At 38.7% G+C, this 20,360-nt stretch overlaps 1 protein-coding gene across 2 annotated transcripts in view; it reads right to left on the bottom strand.

Annotated features, from left to right (window-relative positions):
• The window catches only part of TRPM3 (transient receptor potential cation channel subfamily M member 3), a gene marked incomplete at both ends in the record, with an annotated part of 379,891 nt that overhangs the window by 83,432 nt on the left and 276,099 nt on the right, over positions 1–20,360 (bottom strand). For both annotated transcript variants that reach the window (XM_080637491.1, XM_080637492.1), the window contains 2 exons: positions 19–142; positions 10,342–10,516. In XM_080637491.1, coding sequence (XP_080493617.1) covers positions 19–142; positions 10,342–10,516 — 299 coding nt within the window. The remainder of the gene's footprint in view (positions 1–18; positions 143–10,341; positions 10,517–20,360) is intronic.

Raw genomic sequence — 20,360 nt, 5'->3', positions numbered from 1 at the left:
AGGAAAGTGTGGACATACCAGCTCCTTCTTCTTCATGCACTCCATGAGGATAATGAAGAGGTGCTGTGCCTGGGTTCGGGTGTATGTGAAAGTCTTCTGTATGGTAACTAGCAACTGGTCCCTCAAAGACTCATTGATAAGTCTGAAATTCAAAAGGAAAATATAAATTAGAAAAAGCAGATATGAGAGAACATTGCAATTTCAGCAACAGGTCTACCAAGTAAGGGCTAGACAACAATCACTGCAGGTTGTTCTTCACAGGTCTGAAGGACAAGAATTGCTGGAACCATCAGAGAAAATTTGGGAAACATGGTTCTAGAAAAACACACTGATCATAGAATCATAGAATAGTTAGGGTTGGAAAGGAACTTAAGATCAGCCTTGAACACCGCCAGGGATGGAGCATTCACAACTTCCTTGGGCAACCCATTCCAGTGCCTTGCCAGTCTCACAGTAAAGAACTTCTTCCTTATATCTAACCTGAACTTCCCCTGTTTAAGTTTGAATCCATTGCCCCTTGTTCTGTCACTACAGTCCCTGATGAAGAGTCCCTCTCCAGCACCCTTACAGGTCCCTGCAAGGCTGCTATGAGGTCTCCACACAGCCTTCTCTTCTCCAGGCTGAACAGCCCCAACTTTCTCAGCCTGTCTTCATATAGGAGCTGCTCCAGCTTCCTGATCATCCCCATGGCCCTCTTCTGGACTTGTTCCAACAGTTCCATGTCCTTTTTATTCTGAGGACACCAGAACTGCACACAATACTCCAAGTGAGATCTCACGAGGGCAGAGTAGAAGGGCAGGATCACCTCCTTTGACCTGCTGGTCAAGTTCCTTCTGATGCAGCCCAGGACATGGTTGTCTTTCTGGGCTATGAGTGACACTGCCGGCTCATTTTATGTTGGGGTCCCTCATGTCCAAAGTTTTTACTTCAGTTCCTACCTATTGCATGACAGGTCATTCAAATTATCAGCTCTGTGGGATTTCCTAACAAAACCCAGAAACATACTGACAATCTGGATTTGAGGGAGAACAACACTTAGGTGCTGAAGACCTCTTTCTATCTATGAGTGAGAATTCAACTCACAGTTAATTTTATGAAACTGAGAGCATTTGCGTTATTAGTGTTTTTGATTTTAGCCTGAATATCCCGACAGTTTCAACTCACCTTACTGAAGCTGCATACGAGCAGGTAAGAAAACAAATTCTGTTCCTGAGTCCACTCAAAGAAACCATTTTGCTTTGTTCATGCTGATCTTCCATGAGTTTAAGGTGTAACCATTTTTATATTCCTTCTCAGTTCTAATGTTAGTATTTGCAAAGAGTTGCCCAACATCAGAAATAAATAGTAACATTACATGAAATATTAGCACTTGGACTAGATCTTTGCTATCAAAAAAGCCTATTCCTTAGGATTGTTCTGGGTGAAACACTACTGTTTTTACTGTCTCAAAAAGTAGTCTGCTCTGATTTAGAACACGTATTCTTTAATGTATGGAAGTTTCTACATTATAGCATTTTTCCCACCAAAAAAAAAAAAGTGACCGAGTGTTTCAAATTGTCTGAGGAAATGAAAATCAGAGAATCTTCATGACTCCTATTTCGTGACAGAAGATAAACAAAGATCTAGCGCTCTAGCAACTGCAAAGAATTATCAGAATCAGCATAGTATCTAAAAGTCACTGTTAGCTTATAGAAGCTGCTTTTGGAGAGCAATGAGCAAATCCCTGTTTATTTCATACTGCTAGTAAAAGTTGCCTGTACTTCTGTGCAGCAAGGAAGCCCAAATGAGACAGCAGGATATTCATTACACAGCTGAATTTCAAATATGATTTAACTAGTCTTTATATCTACAGCAAACATGTCATTAGAAGAGAAAAAAAATGGTAATGGGAAAGAGGTATACAGTTGCATAGGAGAATATAGAAGGCCTAGCATATGGAGTGCATATATTCTCTGCTCTCTAAATTTGACTTTGACTGTAAATACCCCTGTTCAGTAGGGCTTTCACTTCACAAAGAAGCCTGTAAGGCATATGCCAATGTGTTTGGATTAAAATGAGTTTACATGGGATTTAAGACCATGCTGTGGATCACTGTTCTTTCTATGCCTATGACTATGTTGTCTTTTACTTTATTACAGACTTCTCTTGAATGGAACGCATTTCCTCTTTTCACCAAGGAGAACTACGGCCCCAGAGGTGCTTTTTCCTGAGATACCAGAGAGTTGGCAACATTGCATTTACTGCTCACTCACCATGTAAGCACTCCTTCCCCACAGCATCACCTGCTTCCCCTACCAAAGGGCAACATACGATGAGTCAAAACCTCCAGTTCTCTTGGTGGGCAGTAATGAGAGCTGACAGCAGAGGGCATTCTGTGTGTGGGTTATAAGAAAAATAAACTGACCTCCTGGATAGAAGTAAGGATGTTGTAAGCACATGGGAACATGAAAAAAATGTTAGAGCCCAGGCAGAAATGTAGATTTGCTCCATGTTAAAGATAATCAATTGGGAAAGGCTGACATTCTGGAAAGCACTAACATTACTTTGAGTTGCAGATTAGTAGGTCATACACAATATAAATTCTGAAGCCCCTTTCTTAGGATCTTTAAAAAAAAATAAATTGTAAATTTGCTTTAATCAAGAAGACTGTTCTTAAACAAAATGGTGCTCTCACGGTAAAATTATGTGGTTCAGAGCTATAGAATTTTCCATTCTTCAAACTAAGAAAGTAAAAAGAAGTTAATCTCTAAGAATATAAACTGGAGGATCTAAAAAGAGATGTAAATAATGCTCTGATTTCCTTTGGAAATGACATATGAAAATGAAGTACACTAAAAAGTCTGAAAAGTATATGAAAAAATACTTGGAATTGGAAGAATCTGAAATTAGAGAACTTCAGAAAACATTTCCAAAGATCTGGGTTGAAAATAATCCTGTTTTCTCATCACAATTCAATTTCCTTAAAAAAAGTGTAGAATCCAAACCTGAAATTTCATTACAGAAATTGGTTCTCTGTTAGGCTAATACACACAGAAAGCAAGAGAAATTTGCTTTTGTAAGCACTGACAAAGCAGAATTGAGTCCTGAGGCTTCATAAGCAGCCGCCACTTTCCTTTCCTAAACTAAAGCTATCAGAAACTGTCATATCATAAATTTAAATAGCATGTAGAAAAAGCTCCATGTGAAAGATATGGAGATTTTTAAATAAAAAAAAGTATCAAGAAGTGGTTCCTTAACTACAGGGTAAACATCTGTTGAAGCTCCACTGCTCAGAAACTTCCCGTTGCCATCATTTGACTTAAGAAGTTTTCTAGCTTTACTAAGTACTTTTTGTTATAACAGCTCATTTAATCTGCAGTTCTACAGCACACATTTTCAGCGTCTTTGTGAGATCAAAAACTTGAAGTGATTCTAATCAAAAATAGAAACAATAATAGCAAGTTCTCTGATAAAGTAATTGTAGCTGACTTGAGCTGTAAACTGGAATCAGTCATATCAAGACTGTATCACACTTACTCCTTAGGAATCTATAAATGTGAAAGGTATCAGATCAAAGTTCCCAATTGGGAAAGCCAGTTGGGACAAACGCAAACTGTGCCAGGCTGTTAAAGGCTAAATCTATTATGCATACACCAAATCCAATGCATGTTAAACTACCAACTTCACAGACTACTCTGAGCAAATAACTGTGACTTGCAGGTGAGGAGATGATTTATCCACTGTGCAAAGACAAACACATTTGTTACACATACAACCTTAGCATACATTTTTTAAAGTCACAGATTCCTAGTTTTACATTCGGAGGCAAAGAGATGGCTCCTTGAGTCTAGCGATGAGAGGTCTAACCTAGAACTCAGGAGATTCTTGGCCACACACTTGGGAACAGTAATTTCAGCATGGACTACAAGCCTCATATGCGTAAAGTTTCATAGGTGTAAAATTGCCCACTTTACCAGACTGAAATTCTACGATTATGACTTCCTTCAAAGTCAGCATACTCCCACCCTAACAAAACTGAACAGTGTCAGATGAAGATAGTATTTTTATCATCTTTCTGCTAGGCTTCAGTTCTGAAAATATTTTACAACGTACCAACCAAATCCTGCTTTGGGGCAAAATTCCCTGATTTCCATTAAATTTTGGATAGAAGCAATGCTTCAGGTAACTTCCTCCTCCCTAAATGAAATGTGCTACAAAAGGACAATTTAACCTGTTCTTTTATTTCATTCCCCACATAGTTAAAATCTGTTCTTTCATTCCTTAAATACCTAAGATAAGCCCATTTTCTTACCAGTTCAGATATCCAACATTTTTTTTCCCCTACATTATGTATCCCGATAGCTGATGGAATTTATGTATTTACTGTCAAAAATATGGCATCTAAAGTAGAACTATATAAATTTTAAATATCTACATTCAGTTTCAGAAAAATAATTACTCATTATTGTTATTAGAGTGGTGTTTTTTTGTTTGTTTGTGGGGTTTTTTTTGGCTTTGTTTTTTTAGTTTGTTCTTTTTCTTTCTTTTCCCCCCAAGAGAGATGCCAACATTAGTTTTGATGCATCAGATTATCGGAACTGATCTGTATCGCCTTACTACAGGAAAAAAGGATGAAAGATGTCTTGGATCCATCAGGAAAGGCCACTTAAAAACACTGAATTGACAAAGTAAATGAAGTGACATTTTATTTCTGGCCAAGATGTGCTGGAAGATTAAACAGCAAAACAGAACTCCCTTCATTGCTATGGCCAATGGAGAAGAGACAGATGACAGCATTTTGGCACCCTCCTTCCTCAAAAATATTTTTTTTTAAGTAATAGAGATAATAGACACTCCTCTCAATAACATTACAGTCATTCAGACTCATGGCATAACATTTTGTAGTGAACATTGGAGAGGATTTGAAAGATCTGGCTCATAGCCAGCTCCCTAAATTATTTAGTCTTTTTCTCCAGAGATTTTTAGTACTGGAGTTGTACTAGAGATTTAGAAAGACTGTGCTCTAACCCAGTTTCAAAATGCAAGTTCATTATACATTTTTATAAACTTATTCTTATCAAAATACATTGAAATTTTCTAAATAAAACATTTCATTCAATGAACAGCCTGCGGTCTGTTTCTAACTTCTCATTTATGGTCTTTTTAATTCTTTTTATTCAGGATAAAGAAAATATATCCATAAAATATCAGTGTGACGTAAAAGCTATTGCTTACCCTCCTTTATGTGAAGTTTAGGGGATTACTGTTTTAATTATGATTTACACATTAGACAATCACACCATATGCAAGAAACAACCAGAGGCTCCACTGATATTTTCTTCCATTGGAATTACAAATAAGACACAGCTGTGCAACTTTGTGGGACTGACTGAATTTTTCATATGTTTTAACTTCACATATTTTGCATAGATTTTTTTTTTGAGAAAAGACAGAAAATAATGTAAGTAATCCTTTGCTCCATTCAAACAGGAATGATTTCTGGGCACTTTTATGAGGAATCAGCTTAATTTGAAGCTTTTCACTGGTGGCTGTTCTTCTACACTATTCCCTGACTATGTTTATTGAATGGTTGTCCCTTCACCAAAAGAGAGATGATTGTATTTCAAAAAAGAAATTATGTTCTTCTATCCAGATTTTGATTTGCAAAGTACTTTGTTACAAGAGAAAAGTAATGATACCAAAATCTGCAACGTGAAATGGTACGCACCATAGGGGATACAGAAGACCCACATCACACCTACATTATAATTCCTTCTGCTTGAAGTGAAAAATCCCTGTATTTTCCCTATTGGGAAAAAAAAAAAGAGATTTAAGTAATATACTTCAGTTATGAAGTCTAAAAGCTATGCCACAGTGGATGCAGAGACAGATCAATCCAAAGGTAATCTTTAATGATTCTTATATGAGGATGTTAATTTAAAGCACAGAGAATATTTTATGTTCCCTTGTGAATATTACATAAGAAGTACATTTTTATGGCATTGAATTGAACCCTTTAAGGGTCTCATGCTTGCAGGGGTAGAACTGATGGAGTACTTAATATGCTATAAACTGAGCTTTGAGACTGCATTCAAATGCTGCAAGTAATTTCTCATTCTGTAAGGAAATATTTGTCTAGGAAGTGACATAGTTTTAATCTAGTGTTTGATTTTTCTCATTTTAAATTCAGTGTTTAATTGCAAAAATCTCTGAGGATAAAAACCTGCTAAGCAATCCTATAAATAGTTGCACTTTACAGTTGCTTTATTTCCAGCCTGTGCTTTTATGAAAGACAATGAAATGAGAAGGCATCCTCTATTATACAGTCAAAAATACTTTGGCTTTGTGTGGAGGAGTTATTAACAACTAGGATACTTGCTTAGAGCTTGGTAGGGACTAAATTTGAGTGTTTATGATTCATCTAAAGATCTTACCTCTCAACATTGTTCAACATATTTTCAACTTTTAAGTAAATCAGAAATTAAGTGCTTCAAAGTCTGGAAAACCTGACCTTTAAATTAGGGCCAATAGTGATGAGCAGCCAAATAATTCTTCCAATTCACTACATGGGGAAGGTTGCATTTAAGACATGTTCTCATTTAGGTTATCCTGTTTACATAGGTAGTTTGTCATTAAGTTGCAAAAAATACTGGAACCTTAGCTTAAAATTCTTAGTAGAATTTTATTTGCTTGTAGTGAAATGTAGCCACCTTGTACATTCTTAAGACTTTTCAGACCAAGGCAATATGTAGTCCCTGATATTAAAGTTATGTCAAACTTAAAAAAACCCACCTGTGTTAATTCTGCAGATCTGCTACTGATAGTAGCTGAAACCTCAGCTCAGCGGGAAATGGCATATATACCTTGCCTTCCCCCTGGAACTTCAATGAGAGACATGAGCTCCTGAGGCCTCAAAACTGATCTGCCTCCAATGACATCTTTACTTCAAGGTATGCTTCACAATTCCTTCCGACCTGTTCTCAATACATCACATACGTATAAATATCACATAAATAACATAGTTGCAGGAGCACCTCCTGCGAGGCAGTGCAGGCAGGCTTACATTTACAATATGCACCCAAAGACTGCCCTAGGTGAGTTAAATGTCTGCCTTTTCATGAGGAAACCCTATAATCAGGCCTTACTGCAAGCTTCTTGTTTCTTCTCAAGGACACACATATATTAGCATTGCAAAGGGGTACTGCACCTTGAATAATATAAAATGTTCTTCATTTTTCTGCTATGTGAAATCTATTAGGAAGGATAAATAATGAGGAGGGAAAGCAGGCATGTCAAAATTCTGTGAAACCCAATACAAAAGGACCTGTTGGGCAAATATGCAGCTGTTCAACACTTCAGGATCCCTCTGAGAGGATGTGTTGGCACCACACTTAAGCAGAGGGCTATATTTTGTCCTCCTTCACCTCCAGATAGAATTCTTTTTCCCTCCCTCCCCTGAAACAAACTTTCAAATAAACTTGAAAATTCACAGCAGTGCTTAGTACACATATGCACATGTTCTTGTATGTAGAAAATGAATGCATATTTGTCAGCAATGAGTGAAAATTTACAACACTGAAAAACCAACATAATAATACCAACTTGCAATTGATGAGTCTGTTGCTGCCATGAATGATGTGTTTTTTGACTGGTTTATACCAGATATTCAGTATACAGCAGCTGGAAGATATGCTGGGTGTTGGAGAAGACCCAGATTTGCAGACAGAACCCAGAATAAAAATAGGTTTTTGGCTTTGGACTGTAATTGCACAGTGGATGACAGAACTAAATTCTGCATGCAATTTGGATGTGCTACATTGATTTAGAGTGTAATAGACATAGTTTCATATAATCTACTTAGATTCCATCTAAAAGAACAAGCTAGTAGCGGAATGCAGTTAATGTGCCAATTACTCAGTAGTCTCCTCATATAGCTAAGCAGTATTAAAAAGCAACTTACAGAAGGAGAAAAGTACCCAATTTATATCTGAAGTCTAATGCATTTGGGTAAAGCATTTTTATGAACGTAAATAATATTGGTGTTTTACTAGTGGTATTCTTAAAAATATTACTGCATTTTAAACTGCTGTTTTCTGAAGCAGGGCAAACACACAGAATTCCCACTAGGTAGCTTTTCAAATTTCAGAGTTAAAGCATTCTAGTTAGTGCAAGGTAAACAGGAAAAAATAATTACACTATTTGATAGGATTGCAGGCACCTCCTGGAATGGCAGCAGCACCACAGAAAGAAGACCCATAATAAGTGAGAATAATAGCTTTCACAAAGCCGGACTTCGGTGTTTCAGGTAAGAAATTACTTGCTTGTTCTGCCTCTACTGATTCTATCACTTGCTTTTCTTACAGGCAGGAGTTTGTGGTGATGAAATAGAATCACAGAATATTAGAATGGTTTGTATTGGAAGGGACCTTTAAAGATTATCTAGTCCAACTTGTTGCTGTGGGCAGGGGCACCTTCCACTAGACCAGGTTGCTCAAAGCCCCATCCAACTTGACCTTGAACACTTACAGGGATAGGGCAGCCACAACTTCTCTGGCAGACTGTTCTAGTGTCTCATGACCGTACCAGTAATCTTTCTAATATTTAACCTAAATCTCCCCTCTTTCATCTTAAAGCCATTTCTTCTTGTCCTATTTCTACAGACCCTTGTAAAAAGTCTGTCTTATAAATCCCCTTTACATATTAAAATAAGCTGCATTTATTCTCTCCTTGCTATGTTCTTTTTCATGAAGACATGAGAACACAGACAAGGTGGACAGAAGCTGTATAGGTACACAGCAAGCAAAGGGATAAAACGTGTTTGAGTAAGGTTATGTTAAATGTGTTAACAGTGAGGTCACTGAAAACAGAGAAGCAGCTTCTCAACACTTCAGATGAAACCTGGCACATCCAGATCTATCCCAGATTCAGCACTGGTTATGTATAAACCTGAATATAAAACAGATCTAAATATTTGTGGGAAACTATCTTATTCTCAGTAGGAGTTTTAGGCTGAATACTGAGTAAGCACATGATTACATTTATTTAAGAAAAAAACCAAACCCATCACATCACAGCAGTTGGTCTAGAGCCCAGTGTTTAAGGATTTAGTTTTCATTATTTGCATAACCCTGTTTGTAGGTGTGAATACATATGTTCACATATTCTAACAGAAAAAAAATAAATCTGTCCCTTCCTGGTAAATCCTGATCAGATTACTGCAGCTACTTAGGCAAAAAGCATGAAATAGTGCTTAGCTATATGAATCTGAGAAGGTTTTCGTTCCAATTTCAAATTATTAAATCCTTCTTCATTCTTTCTTTCCTACTCTGAGCAGCAGACTTGGTTTTACTTTGGCGGCTTCTGGGAGCAAGGCTCACAATCATTGCAGAACACCTGCAAACCCTTCAAGGGTGCCTGTTGCTGCCAGGTAAGGATAAGGCAAAGGCAGCCCCAATGGTATGTGCCAAGAAAGCTCCAGTATTTTCCAATGAGCATCATGAGCAGCCTGCACGTGAGGAGGAGCAGCCCCATGTATCAGTAGATGCTGAGGGGCCCCCAGAAGAAAGGTGTTTGGCAGAAAAGGACTTGGGGTTCTGGTGGACACCAAGTTGAACATGAGCCAGCAATATGCCACTGCAACCAGAAAGGCTAATGGTATCCTGCGGGCAGGTGACCCTGTCTCTTCAGCACTGGTGAGTACACACCTGGAGTGTTGTGTCCGGTTCTGGGTTTTGCAGTACAAGAGAGGCATGGACATACTGGTGAGCATCCAGCAATGGGCCACAGAGATGATGAAAGGACTGGATTGCCTCACATATGAGAATAGGGTGATGGAGCTGGGACTGTTCAGCCCAGAGCAGAGAAGGCTCAGAGAGGATCTCATCAATGTATATAAATACCCAAAGGGAGGATGCAAAGAAGATGAAGCCAGACTTTTTTCAGAGGTGCCAGTGACAGGACCAGAGGCAATGGGCACAAGCTGAAACACAGGATGCTCCCTCTGAGCATCAAGAAATACTTTCTTTTACTGTGTGGCTAACTGAGCATTAGCACAGGTTGTCCAGAGATGTTGTGGAGTCTCCATCCTTGGAGATACGTAAAAGCCATTTGGACACGGTCCTGGGCAACTGGCTCCAGGTGGCTATGCTTGAGAAGGCGTGTTTGACCAGACAGCAATAGAGCTGCTTTAGCTCCCCCCTTTTTTATTTGGATATCTTCAATATTTCACCTGCATTGATAATGGAAACAGCCACATGAGGAAGTCACTGCTTTTGCGCTATATTGCTAATAACTTCCTGGGCCCTATCTTACCATCAAGTTGAACCTGTAGATGAAGAAAGAAAACACTATGAAGTGACTTACCCTCCTTCCTCAGAGTATTTGTGACCAAAGGCAAGGATGTCAGATGCCCGGCCGCTGCCATCGCATACCACAACAGGAACAGGAGGAGTGTCTCTCAGGTACTCCAGAACAATGGAGATAACATTGGGACCTCCTTCCACAATAAGGGCAACCACTGGAACCCCTTGACCAATTCCTGGAATAAAAGAAAGAACGAACGAAACAAGCAAAAAAACAAACAAACAAACAAACAAAAAAAAACAAACCCAAAAAGAGAAGGAACAAAAAAAATGCAAAGCCAGCAAACAAAACATAACAGAACATAGAAAAAAAAGATCACACTGAAGTTACTGCATTGTGACAGTAAAGTGTTATGTTAGAGAAAATGACATTCAGAAAATCATAGATCTTAAAGACAGAAGGGACTGCATAGCTTTGTCAGTTCCACTCCACAAACCAGGATTTTCTAGAACTGTTTTAAATATAATAGTTAAGGTTGAAATAAACCATGTTTATTTTTTTTTTCTTTCAATACTGAATCTTGGTTTGAAAACACAGAAAAGCTACAAGTCTTCCTAACATGCTCAGTCATGACTTTGCAGCTTGCCTGTAATCTAGATTTTTGCATGGTGTCAGTTTGCAATCACTGAGTCTTTCAGCAGCTTTGCTTGCTATTTTAAAATCCTCTCTATGATATTTTTGTTGCTGTATTCAGATGCATTTGATGGTTGCAGCTGGATAGCACTTTCACCTTTTCTTTGGTAAACTAAGCATATTCTGCTACAAGTCAATGCAATGCTTGTTTTCCAGTTCTAGTTGGTCTTACAATTTTTCTTTGAATTCTCTCCAAATTTGGCAGCATATTCCTTGATTTGCAGATCTCCAGAGAGAGCTGAACTAGTGCTTGAACCAGAGGAGAGACATCTTCATTTCAACACTTGTAGCATAATTAGATGGGAGCCCATCGCAAAAGTTGCAGCACAGACTTTGCCAGAAAAATTTTCTGGATTTAGAGAAAGCCAATCTGACACGGGGCTGGTGTTAACATGACTAAAAAAGCTGGTTGTCACTTCTTGGCCAGTTGAGACTAGGGACATTCAAAAGGATTCAGGCAGTAGAACTAGTTGATTTTAATTACTGTCAAAAAATTAAGTGAAAAATTAAAAACCCCACCAGTCCTTCTATGAAACAGCAAAATATTGTAAGCACTTCTGGAACCACTTTACAAGCAAACACTGTGTTTCCTGGAGAGACTTCCAGCATGCTTTGTTATGGCTGTATCTACTGTCAGTTTGTGGCTCTTTTATTACATAACTTAAGGAAAGTGCATGGTGTTTATTTAAGTTAATAAAAATTAATATTATGGTAATAAACATTAATAAATATTTATGTAAATAAATATCAACTATAAGCAGAATTATAAAATCCGGGCTAATGAAAGAGAGTAATAAGGGTAGAACATAACAAGGTGATTAACAGAATGATCTGCACAACGCTAACTGGTCAATTTTTTATTGGTAATAAGGACTTCTCTGAATTGCTGCTTTACCTAAGCGGTAAGTTCTTTTGGTGGTTAAGTGCTTTTCAAAAGTCTTACTGAAAAAGCAGTTTTGGGGAACAGAGTTAAATAAGAAAGAAAAATTTAAAACTTTGTTTAAGAAGAGTGAATTATAAGTCCCACATGTACTTCCATTAACTTTAAGGGATTTAAGCTAAGGATGAATTTTGTTTCGAAAATTTGTTTACCCACATTTATTTTACGCATGCCTAAAACTACATTCCTTAAAAGTGCATTCTAAATGTTAGCAATAAACCCTCATTTTTTTTTCCTGAGAATCCTATAATACAATTTTTTTACAATATTAATACACACAATGTGATACATCTGGTTGCAGTTGAGCATGCAGCATAGAACTTCATGTCACAAGGCTGCCCAGGTTTTCCTTTCCTACCAGATGACAAAAGAAATGTTGTTTATAGTTATGCCTAGTCCAAAAACTCCTTTTATTTTTTTTTGTGAGACAATTGCTATTGGAAGATGAATAAAAATGAAATTCTTGGTGTGGAATATTTTTCTTTATGATACTTTCCAACATAATCACACGGTGGCTGATGAGAGACTCTCTTCAGTTAAAATTCTAATACAGAATTGGAAGGAGTTATTTTACCTTTTAATTATTACTGGTCTGGCTACTATAATGTTACCAAGTTTTTCAACTTTCTATGAGTACTTGATTTTTTAATAGATTTTATTTATACCACATTGTATAGCAAATACTTACACCAGTTTCAGTTCTGCTGGTAGTTTTTTTAAGATACGAGTTCTTGGTAGTTAAATAAGGACTTCCCTTCACTGTTCTTGTTTCAGTCCTTGCTCAAAAGACTGAACACAGGGCAGTTCTAACAAGAACTCTGACTAGGAGGCCCCAAACTAGCTGAAATCTTCGCATTCCTCTTTGGCAGTGTAGTATTTTCTTCCAGAAACTGACTGGTAGGGCTCACTTTCTTTTATTATGGACCAAAAAACCCCCTTCAGTGCTGTGTTTAAAAGCCTGATCCTAACATTTACCAAAGGTGGTCATTTGTAAAGTATTTTCTATAATGCCAGATATGAAATTGTTAGCAGAGCTGAATATAAGTGCACAGTTTTGAATGTATATAATTAACTAATGGGTAGAGTTGTTATGTGGAATGGTACTGCTAATAAAGTGTCTTGAAAAACTTAGTCTGAACCTATCATTATTCTTAATGACTTTGAAACAAGAAGTAAAACTGGTAGTGACATCTTCTAATAAGATAATATTAAGAAGTATTTCAGGTAATGAGTCAAATAGAGCCTGGATGACAATAAGGTTTAATAGAGAAAGCTCATAGTGCAAGATGTAAAGTAACTTACTTGACGATTAATGAATTCTGCTGTAAACTGGGAACTCATTAGGAAGAAATACTAGAAAAGAGAAAGGTATCATCCAGCTGATCACAGGAGAACTGAGTCTTTGGTATAGCAAGACCACAAAAAAAGCACATATGATCCTTCCAGGATCACACAGCAAAGCATTTTCAGTAGGAAATATGGGCACATCAGTGCCAATGTGCAAGCCACTCGTGAAATTCCATGCAAAATACTGTCTGTAGTTATGCTCACCCATGTTCGTAAAGAACAAACTGTAACAAATGCAGGAAAAAGCCAGAAGGAGCACATGGAAAATCAAGACCCCATCCTAAAAGACAAAATTAGATGAGTTTGGCTCATCTTCCTTAGTAAATTGAAGGGTGAGAGACAATATGTCTGACAGCACATTGGCCATTTATAGTTTTGCATAAGTTCAGAAGATTTCTGGCTATCAGAGGCATGAATTCTTCACATCCTTATAAGACTAAAAGGGAAAAACTTGCTGACTTTGGAGTGATGCTCAAAAAACATTATAGATGCAGTCACCTTATGTATCTCAAAATGTTCCTAAAGCAGGTTCCTTCAGTCTACTGGAAATTTGTTCAGTTCTGATGTATTCTGCTAGATATTGAGCAGCTATGTAATTCTAAAAGTACAAATAATCATGGTTAGTCAACAGTTGCATGGCATATAGTTCTGTGCAAGTGTTTCAGTTGTTTTTCACTGTGGTTAATCAGAAGGCATTTTTAGTTTCCCCTGATCCTGCAGAAACACATCCAGCATGAAAACAACCTTTAATTTGAGGCTAGTAAAACAACTTCAATGAGACTAAAAAAGCTCAACTCATGTAAACCTTAATTTATCATACATGAATAAGTTTCAGATTGAAATGTAACTCTTTCAATTATTCTTGTAGATGTCTTTCTGAAACAAAATATTTTAGAAACAAAGTTGATCTCTGCTTCTCATTTTCTTTTGGAAGTGCTCCATGAGTTTCAGCAAACAGATTGAATTATTTTTCTTTGTAATTTTCACTGTTCCCCATAAATAATTTTTGTTTAGAAAAACATAGTGTTTTATTAGTGAGGAGGAAAAATTAGAAAATACATTTCTAGAGGTGCCTCCCAGTGTAAGTGAAGATCAGGTTTGTGACCATTTGAAGAACCTGAACATACATAAGTCTATGGGACCTGATGAGGTCCACCCCAGAGTCCTGAGGGAACTGGCTGATGTAGCTGCCAAGCCATTCTATATGATACTTAAGAAGTTATGGCAGCCAGGCGAGGTCCCTGGTGACTGGAAAAAGGACAGTATTACATCCATCTTTAAAAAGGGTAGAAAGGAGGATGCTGGGAACTACCAACCTGTCATCTCTGTGCCTGGGAAGATCATTGAACAGAGCCTTCTAGGACCCATGGTAAGGCACATGGAAGACAGGGGGGTGATTTGAGATGGCCAGCACAGCTTCACCAAGGGCAAGTCCTGCCTGACCAACCTAGAGGCCTTCTATGATGGAGTTTCAACATCAGTGGACAAAAGAAGGGCTATGGATGTTGTCTATCTGGACTTGTGTAAAGCCGTTGACACAGTCCCTCACAACACCCTTCTCTCTAAACTGGAGAGAGATGGATTTGATAGGTGGACTGTTTGGTGGATGAGGAATTGGCTGGATGGCCACATCCAGAGGGTAATGGCTAACGGTTCAATGTCTGGATGGACACAAGTGACAAGTGGCATCCCTCAGGGGTCCACAGTGAGACCAGTACTCTTTCATATCTTGATGAATGACATAGACAAAGGGATTGAGTGCACCATCAGCAAGTCTGCAGATGACATGAAGCTGAGTGGTGCAGTCGACATGCCCAAGGGACAGGAAGCTATCCAGCAGGACTTGGACAGGCTCAAGAGGTGGGCCCATGTGAACCTCATGAGGGTCAACGAGGCCAAGTGCAGGATCTTGCACCTTGGCTGGGGCAAACCCCCAGTATCAATACCAGCTGGGGAATGAAGGGATTGAGAGTACCACAGAGGAGAAGGGCTTCGGGGTGCTGGTGAATGAAAGATTGGACATGAGCTGGCAGTGTGTGCTCGCAGCCCAGAAGGCCAACCATATCTAGGGCTGCATCCAAAGGAGTGTGGCCAGCAGGTCAAGGGAGGTGACTCTGCCCATCTAGTTTGCTCTGGTAAAACCTCATAGGGTGTTCTCAGTACAAGAAAGATATGGACCTGTTGGACAGGGCCTGGAGAAAGGCCACAGAAATTATCAGAAGGATGAAACACCCTTCTATGAGGAAAAGCTGAGAGAGCTGGGGTTGTTCAGCCTGGAGAAGAGAAGACTACAGGGAGACCTTATTGCAGCCTTTCAGTTCTTAAAAGAGGCTTACAGGAAAGATGGGGAGGAATTTTTTTGTCAGTGCCTGTTGTGATAGGATGAGAGGTGATAGTTTTAAACTAAAAGATGGGAGATTCAGTCTGCACATGAGGAAAAATTTCTTTACAATGAGGGTGGTAAAGTACTAGAACAGGTTGCCCAGAGAGGTGGTAGATGTTCATCCCTGGAGACATTCAAGGTCAGGCTGAAGGTCGTTCTGGACAACCTGGTCTAGTGGAAGATGTCTCTGCTCATTGCAGGGCATTGGACTAGATGAGCTCAGAGGGTCCCTTCCAACCCAAACCATTTTATGATTCAGTAGAAAAACTTCAGTGATTAGGAAGACACTAGCTGATGGACTTCTCTTTAATTGGTAATCAATGTACTTTTTCCTTTTAGATCTGTTAGAAATGCAAGAGTCATGAATTCTCTGCAACAGCACTATTTCAGCTTGCGCATGCACAGTGTACAACAGTCTGCAAAAAATGGACTAGAAGCGTCTGATTTATCCACAGGGAGCCTCTTGTTTCAGCAACTTCATTCAGAAGGAGAATGCCAGGTTAGGAGGTGAGATGATAAATTGAAAGGTAATACATTCCTTTCAAAGTCAAGGACATCATCATTCTAACAAGAGTTTCTTGCCTTAGTTGAGACTGTCAGAAAAGAAACAATGTAGAAATAAAACCATGCTGATGCAAAACTAGACTGCAGTACTGGGGTTGCTTTCTCATAGCGCACATCCAGAAGATGTCAACTTTGTGCCAAGCTTTAAAATGTTTCAAGATGGTAAAGGTCTGATATCAAAATCAAAGATCTTCCTACTTATACTGGTCTCAGAATTTTTTTCTGTGTTATTGAAAACAGTTTGTAAGCCACAGATAATTTTTTTCCCCTCAGATTTTCAAAGGAAATATTCAGCTTGTATTCAAGAGCAGGTATGTATGAAACATCTCACTCGAATTTTCACATGACTTTCTCATTTAATAACATCTCCATCTCACATACTGAGATCTTAGCATTTCCAATATATAAAAAAATAAAAGCCAGGTTGTATCTTGTGACATAATAGAATACAGATGAAACAGTGTTTTTATTTTCATTTCATATCATGGTTAATCCAAAAAAGAAGATGAATAGGATCAAAGACCTCGGAGTTAAAATCACTTCTCTGAGTCTTGTCATTATTTTAATTTCTAAAAAAGTAATTTCTATTTGGAGCATTTCAATAAGCATAGATCTTTGCAGGGTAAGACTAGATTGCTAAGTGTTTCGCACTGTCAGCTACTGTGGATATTGCTGGTGCAATATTGTAAATTAGACTGCAATATTGCAGAAAAGATTTATACAGTCAACCTAAAGCTTCATTACTGTGTTATTGCCTTTGTGGCCAGCAACAGAGCCAGTGAGAGTCTTTCTGGCAATTGTGATTTCATACATACATACCATTTGTTCTGATGAGCACCAGTGGCAACTTGCTGGCCTTCACGTTAATAAATAATCCTATTTCCCCACGGACATAGCGGTAGTGCACGAATATGTAAGTTAAAACAGCAAACTAGAAGAAATGAATTTGGAAGTGGAAGCAAAAAAAACCCCTGCATAATGTCTTTGCTCTGTGAAAAGGGATTTTAAAAAATCTACCATGTTTTGGCAGAAGCCCTACTTTGTTTTCCCAGTTCTTGGAAAAACATGAATATTTTATATTGTGAGTATATTTATAAATAATCTACAACTGTCTTATAAATTATTACTAATTCTTTTTATGAAGAGCTAAACATGAGTAACCCACTTTTTTATAGACCAACAAGTGAATAAAATGCCTCATTTACTACAGAATGCATTTACTACTCATGTTTTTAAGTGTGCTTACAGGAGTAACTGGGACATATGGGTATGTTGCATACTATTTCTAAGTTCACCCCTGAGATCAGCACAAATAAAACTAAGAGGCTGCAGTTCACAATCCTTGGCAGAAATGTCCCTAATTTCTGCATCTTAACACTGGGTGACAGTAGGTGCATCTAAGCTGATATCCCACTGGCCACCTCTTCTCCTTCATCAGGACAGACAAGTGGGTTCCCCTACATTCATTTTCTACCTGGAAATTTTGGCTGTAGAATTTGTTAATTATTCGGATTTGTTTGGGATGTTGGGGCCTGTGGCCGTGCCAGTGGAGCAGGTACTGCATAGCGGCGGGTACAGAAGTGGTGTACAGCTGGAAATCTGTCACATTTCCCATACAGCGTGCAGCTGTACAAGTTCTCCAGAAGCAGGATGCAGCAGAAGAATTCAAGGCTTATGGTGGACATAAGACAGAGTTACCATAACCAAACACAGTGAGCCCAAGCTGTGCCAAAGGGTGGGGAGAGTAAGCTTCCATGAACCTATGCACAATGCATGTGCAGTCAGCCTAACCTTCTGCTCACCTATGCAGTGTGGAAACAGAATTCTCACCCTTTCTAGAAATCCTGACCCTGCCACAGCTGTGTACAGGGATGTATAAGGCAACACTGAGCTGGAATGACTCATCAGTTCACCATGAAATCAGGTATACTTGAATGATCAAGGGGCCTCTGCAGTTTTGCACAGCACCACCCTCCAGGTCAACAGGTTACTAAACAATCCTCATGCTAGATGTACTGCAGACAGTGAGGTACGTAAATTAGCAGGTTTCTCCACTAGTTATTACATCATAGGTTGTCTCATGCTTAACTGAGATAATGAGATAATGGACTCCTAGCAGTAGAAAGTTTCTATGACAGGCTTTAGATTTGCTTTAGGCCTCTAACTTGCGTTATGTCCTACAAAAGGTTTACCATTTTGGGGCAACAGCTACCTTTATACATGCGAAATTCTTTTAGAACAATGGCTTTTGTAAGGGGTAAAGTCTACACTCTTTTAGGAGCTGACAAATAGAGTAGTAAAATAGAAGTCCAAAAATATAAATCAACAGCTATACACGTTAGTGCGCCTGCAAGTGTTTGCAGCTACACAGTATATAGACCATTTTGCACAGGTTGTTTAGCACAAATGCCCCATAGGTTTCCTGAAACTCAAACCTTTATATCCTTTCATGTGCAGAACTAGAATTAATTTGCATGCAAAGTCAGATAATTTTAAGCTTTTCCTGTCACATGCAATTTTGCATAATGAGGACCTTTGTTTCTTCCAGATTTTCCCTGCCTTCCTAGTCTTTTTTGTTTGTTTGTTTGGTTGATTGGTTTTGTTTGGTTTAAATGCTGTTCCAGCTGATGGAAAATGATGCTTCATTACACAGAAGTTTTCCCAAAGATACTAAGAAATGATTCTCTCTGACCTTTGCTTTTCTAAGTGCTGCTTAATCTGGATCATAGCTTCCTTTGCATATATGGCTTCAGGAACTTTGTGCTACCTATACCTCTGGAGTTAAAAACTCTCTGAGTTTCAAGGTTGCTTCGTTAGCCCTGTGCTGGGTCCTTTCTCCTCCCTGACAAACTGCTGCTCTTGCTAGCCAGCAAGTACTTCTGTTGCTCTGAGGTACAACACAATCCCACTTTTAGCTGCAGCCTAGTCTATCATTTAAGGGCCCAGTCATTGGTGGATATCTGGCTTAAGTGTTAGCCATTGTAACAATAAATGTAAAAGCAAGTGGCCAGCATTGTAAAGCAAAATGGAATATGTTTTCTTTTCGAATACTTAAGGTAATCATTCCTCCTCTTACAGACATGATAGTCCTCATATACTTTCAAACAGAACTGTGTGATATGATGATTAAAACTAGAAACTTCAAAATACAAGTTTTTAGCAACTTGGCTCTGAAGTAAAACTTTTTTTCAGAGGTCTATTTAATCTTAACACAAATTAATTCTGAACTCATTTACTACAACTCTATTACCAATAGGTATCTTCATCCTCACTTTAATTTGGTAAATCCTAACCATCTTAGTTTGATTCTCACTGATTGTTACAAATGTCTGGGATGTGTAACAACTGAAACAAAACTAAGCAGCATTTGTGTGCGCTCACAGCCCAGAAAGCCAACTGTATGCTGGGCTGCATCAAAAGGAGCGTGACCAGCAGGTCGAAGGAGGTCATCCTGCCCCTCTACTCTGCTCTCGTGAGACCTCACTTGGAGTATTGTGTGCAGTTCTGGTGTCCTCAACATAAAAAGGACATGGAACTGTTGGAACAAGTCCAGAGGAGGCCCACGAGGATGATCAGGGACTGGAGCACCTCCCGTATGAAGACAGACTGAGAAAGTTGGGGCTGTTCAGCCTGCAGAAGAGAAGGCTGTGTGGAGACCTCATAGCAGCCTTCCAGTATCTGAAGGGGGCCTACAAGGATGCTGGGGAGGGACTCTTCATCAGGGACTGTAGTGACAGGACAAGGGGTAACGGGTTCAAACTTAAACAGGGGAAGTTTAGATTGGATCTAAGGAAGAAATTCTTTACTGAGAGGGCGGTGAGGCACTGGAATGGGTTGCCCAGGGAGGTTGTGAATGCTCCATCCTTGGCGGTGTTCAAGGCCAGGTTGGATGAGGCCTTGGGTGACATGGTTTAGTGTGGGGTGTCCCTGCCCATGGCAGAGGGTTTGGAACTAGATGATCTTAAGGTCCTTTCCAACCCTAACTATTCTATGATTCTATGATTTATGAAAAATAAATAAAAAATTCAAGAAATTATGAGTTTATACATGTGACTCTACTAACTAGGATTAGAAACACCAATGCCACCCTGCACATGTGAGCCTTTAATAATCCTTAAGCAAGTGCCAGTATAGCAAGTCCTTAATTGCATC

The sequence above is a fragment of the Psittacula echo genome (genome assembly GCF_963264785.1).
Source record: "Psittacula echo genome assembly, chromosome: Z".
Classification (NCBI taxonomy): Eukaryota; Metazoa; Chordata; class Aves; order Psittaciformes; family Psittacidae; genus Psittacula; species Psittacula echo.
This window is presented reverse-complemented; position numbering and strand designations above follow the sequence as displayed.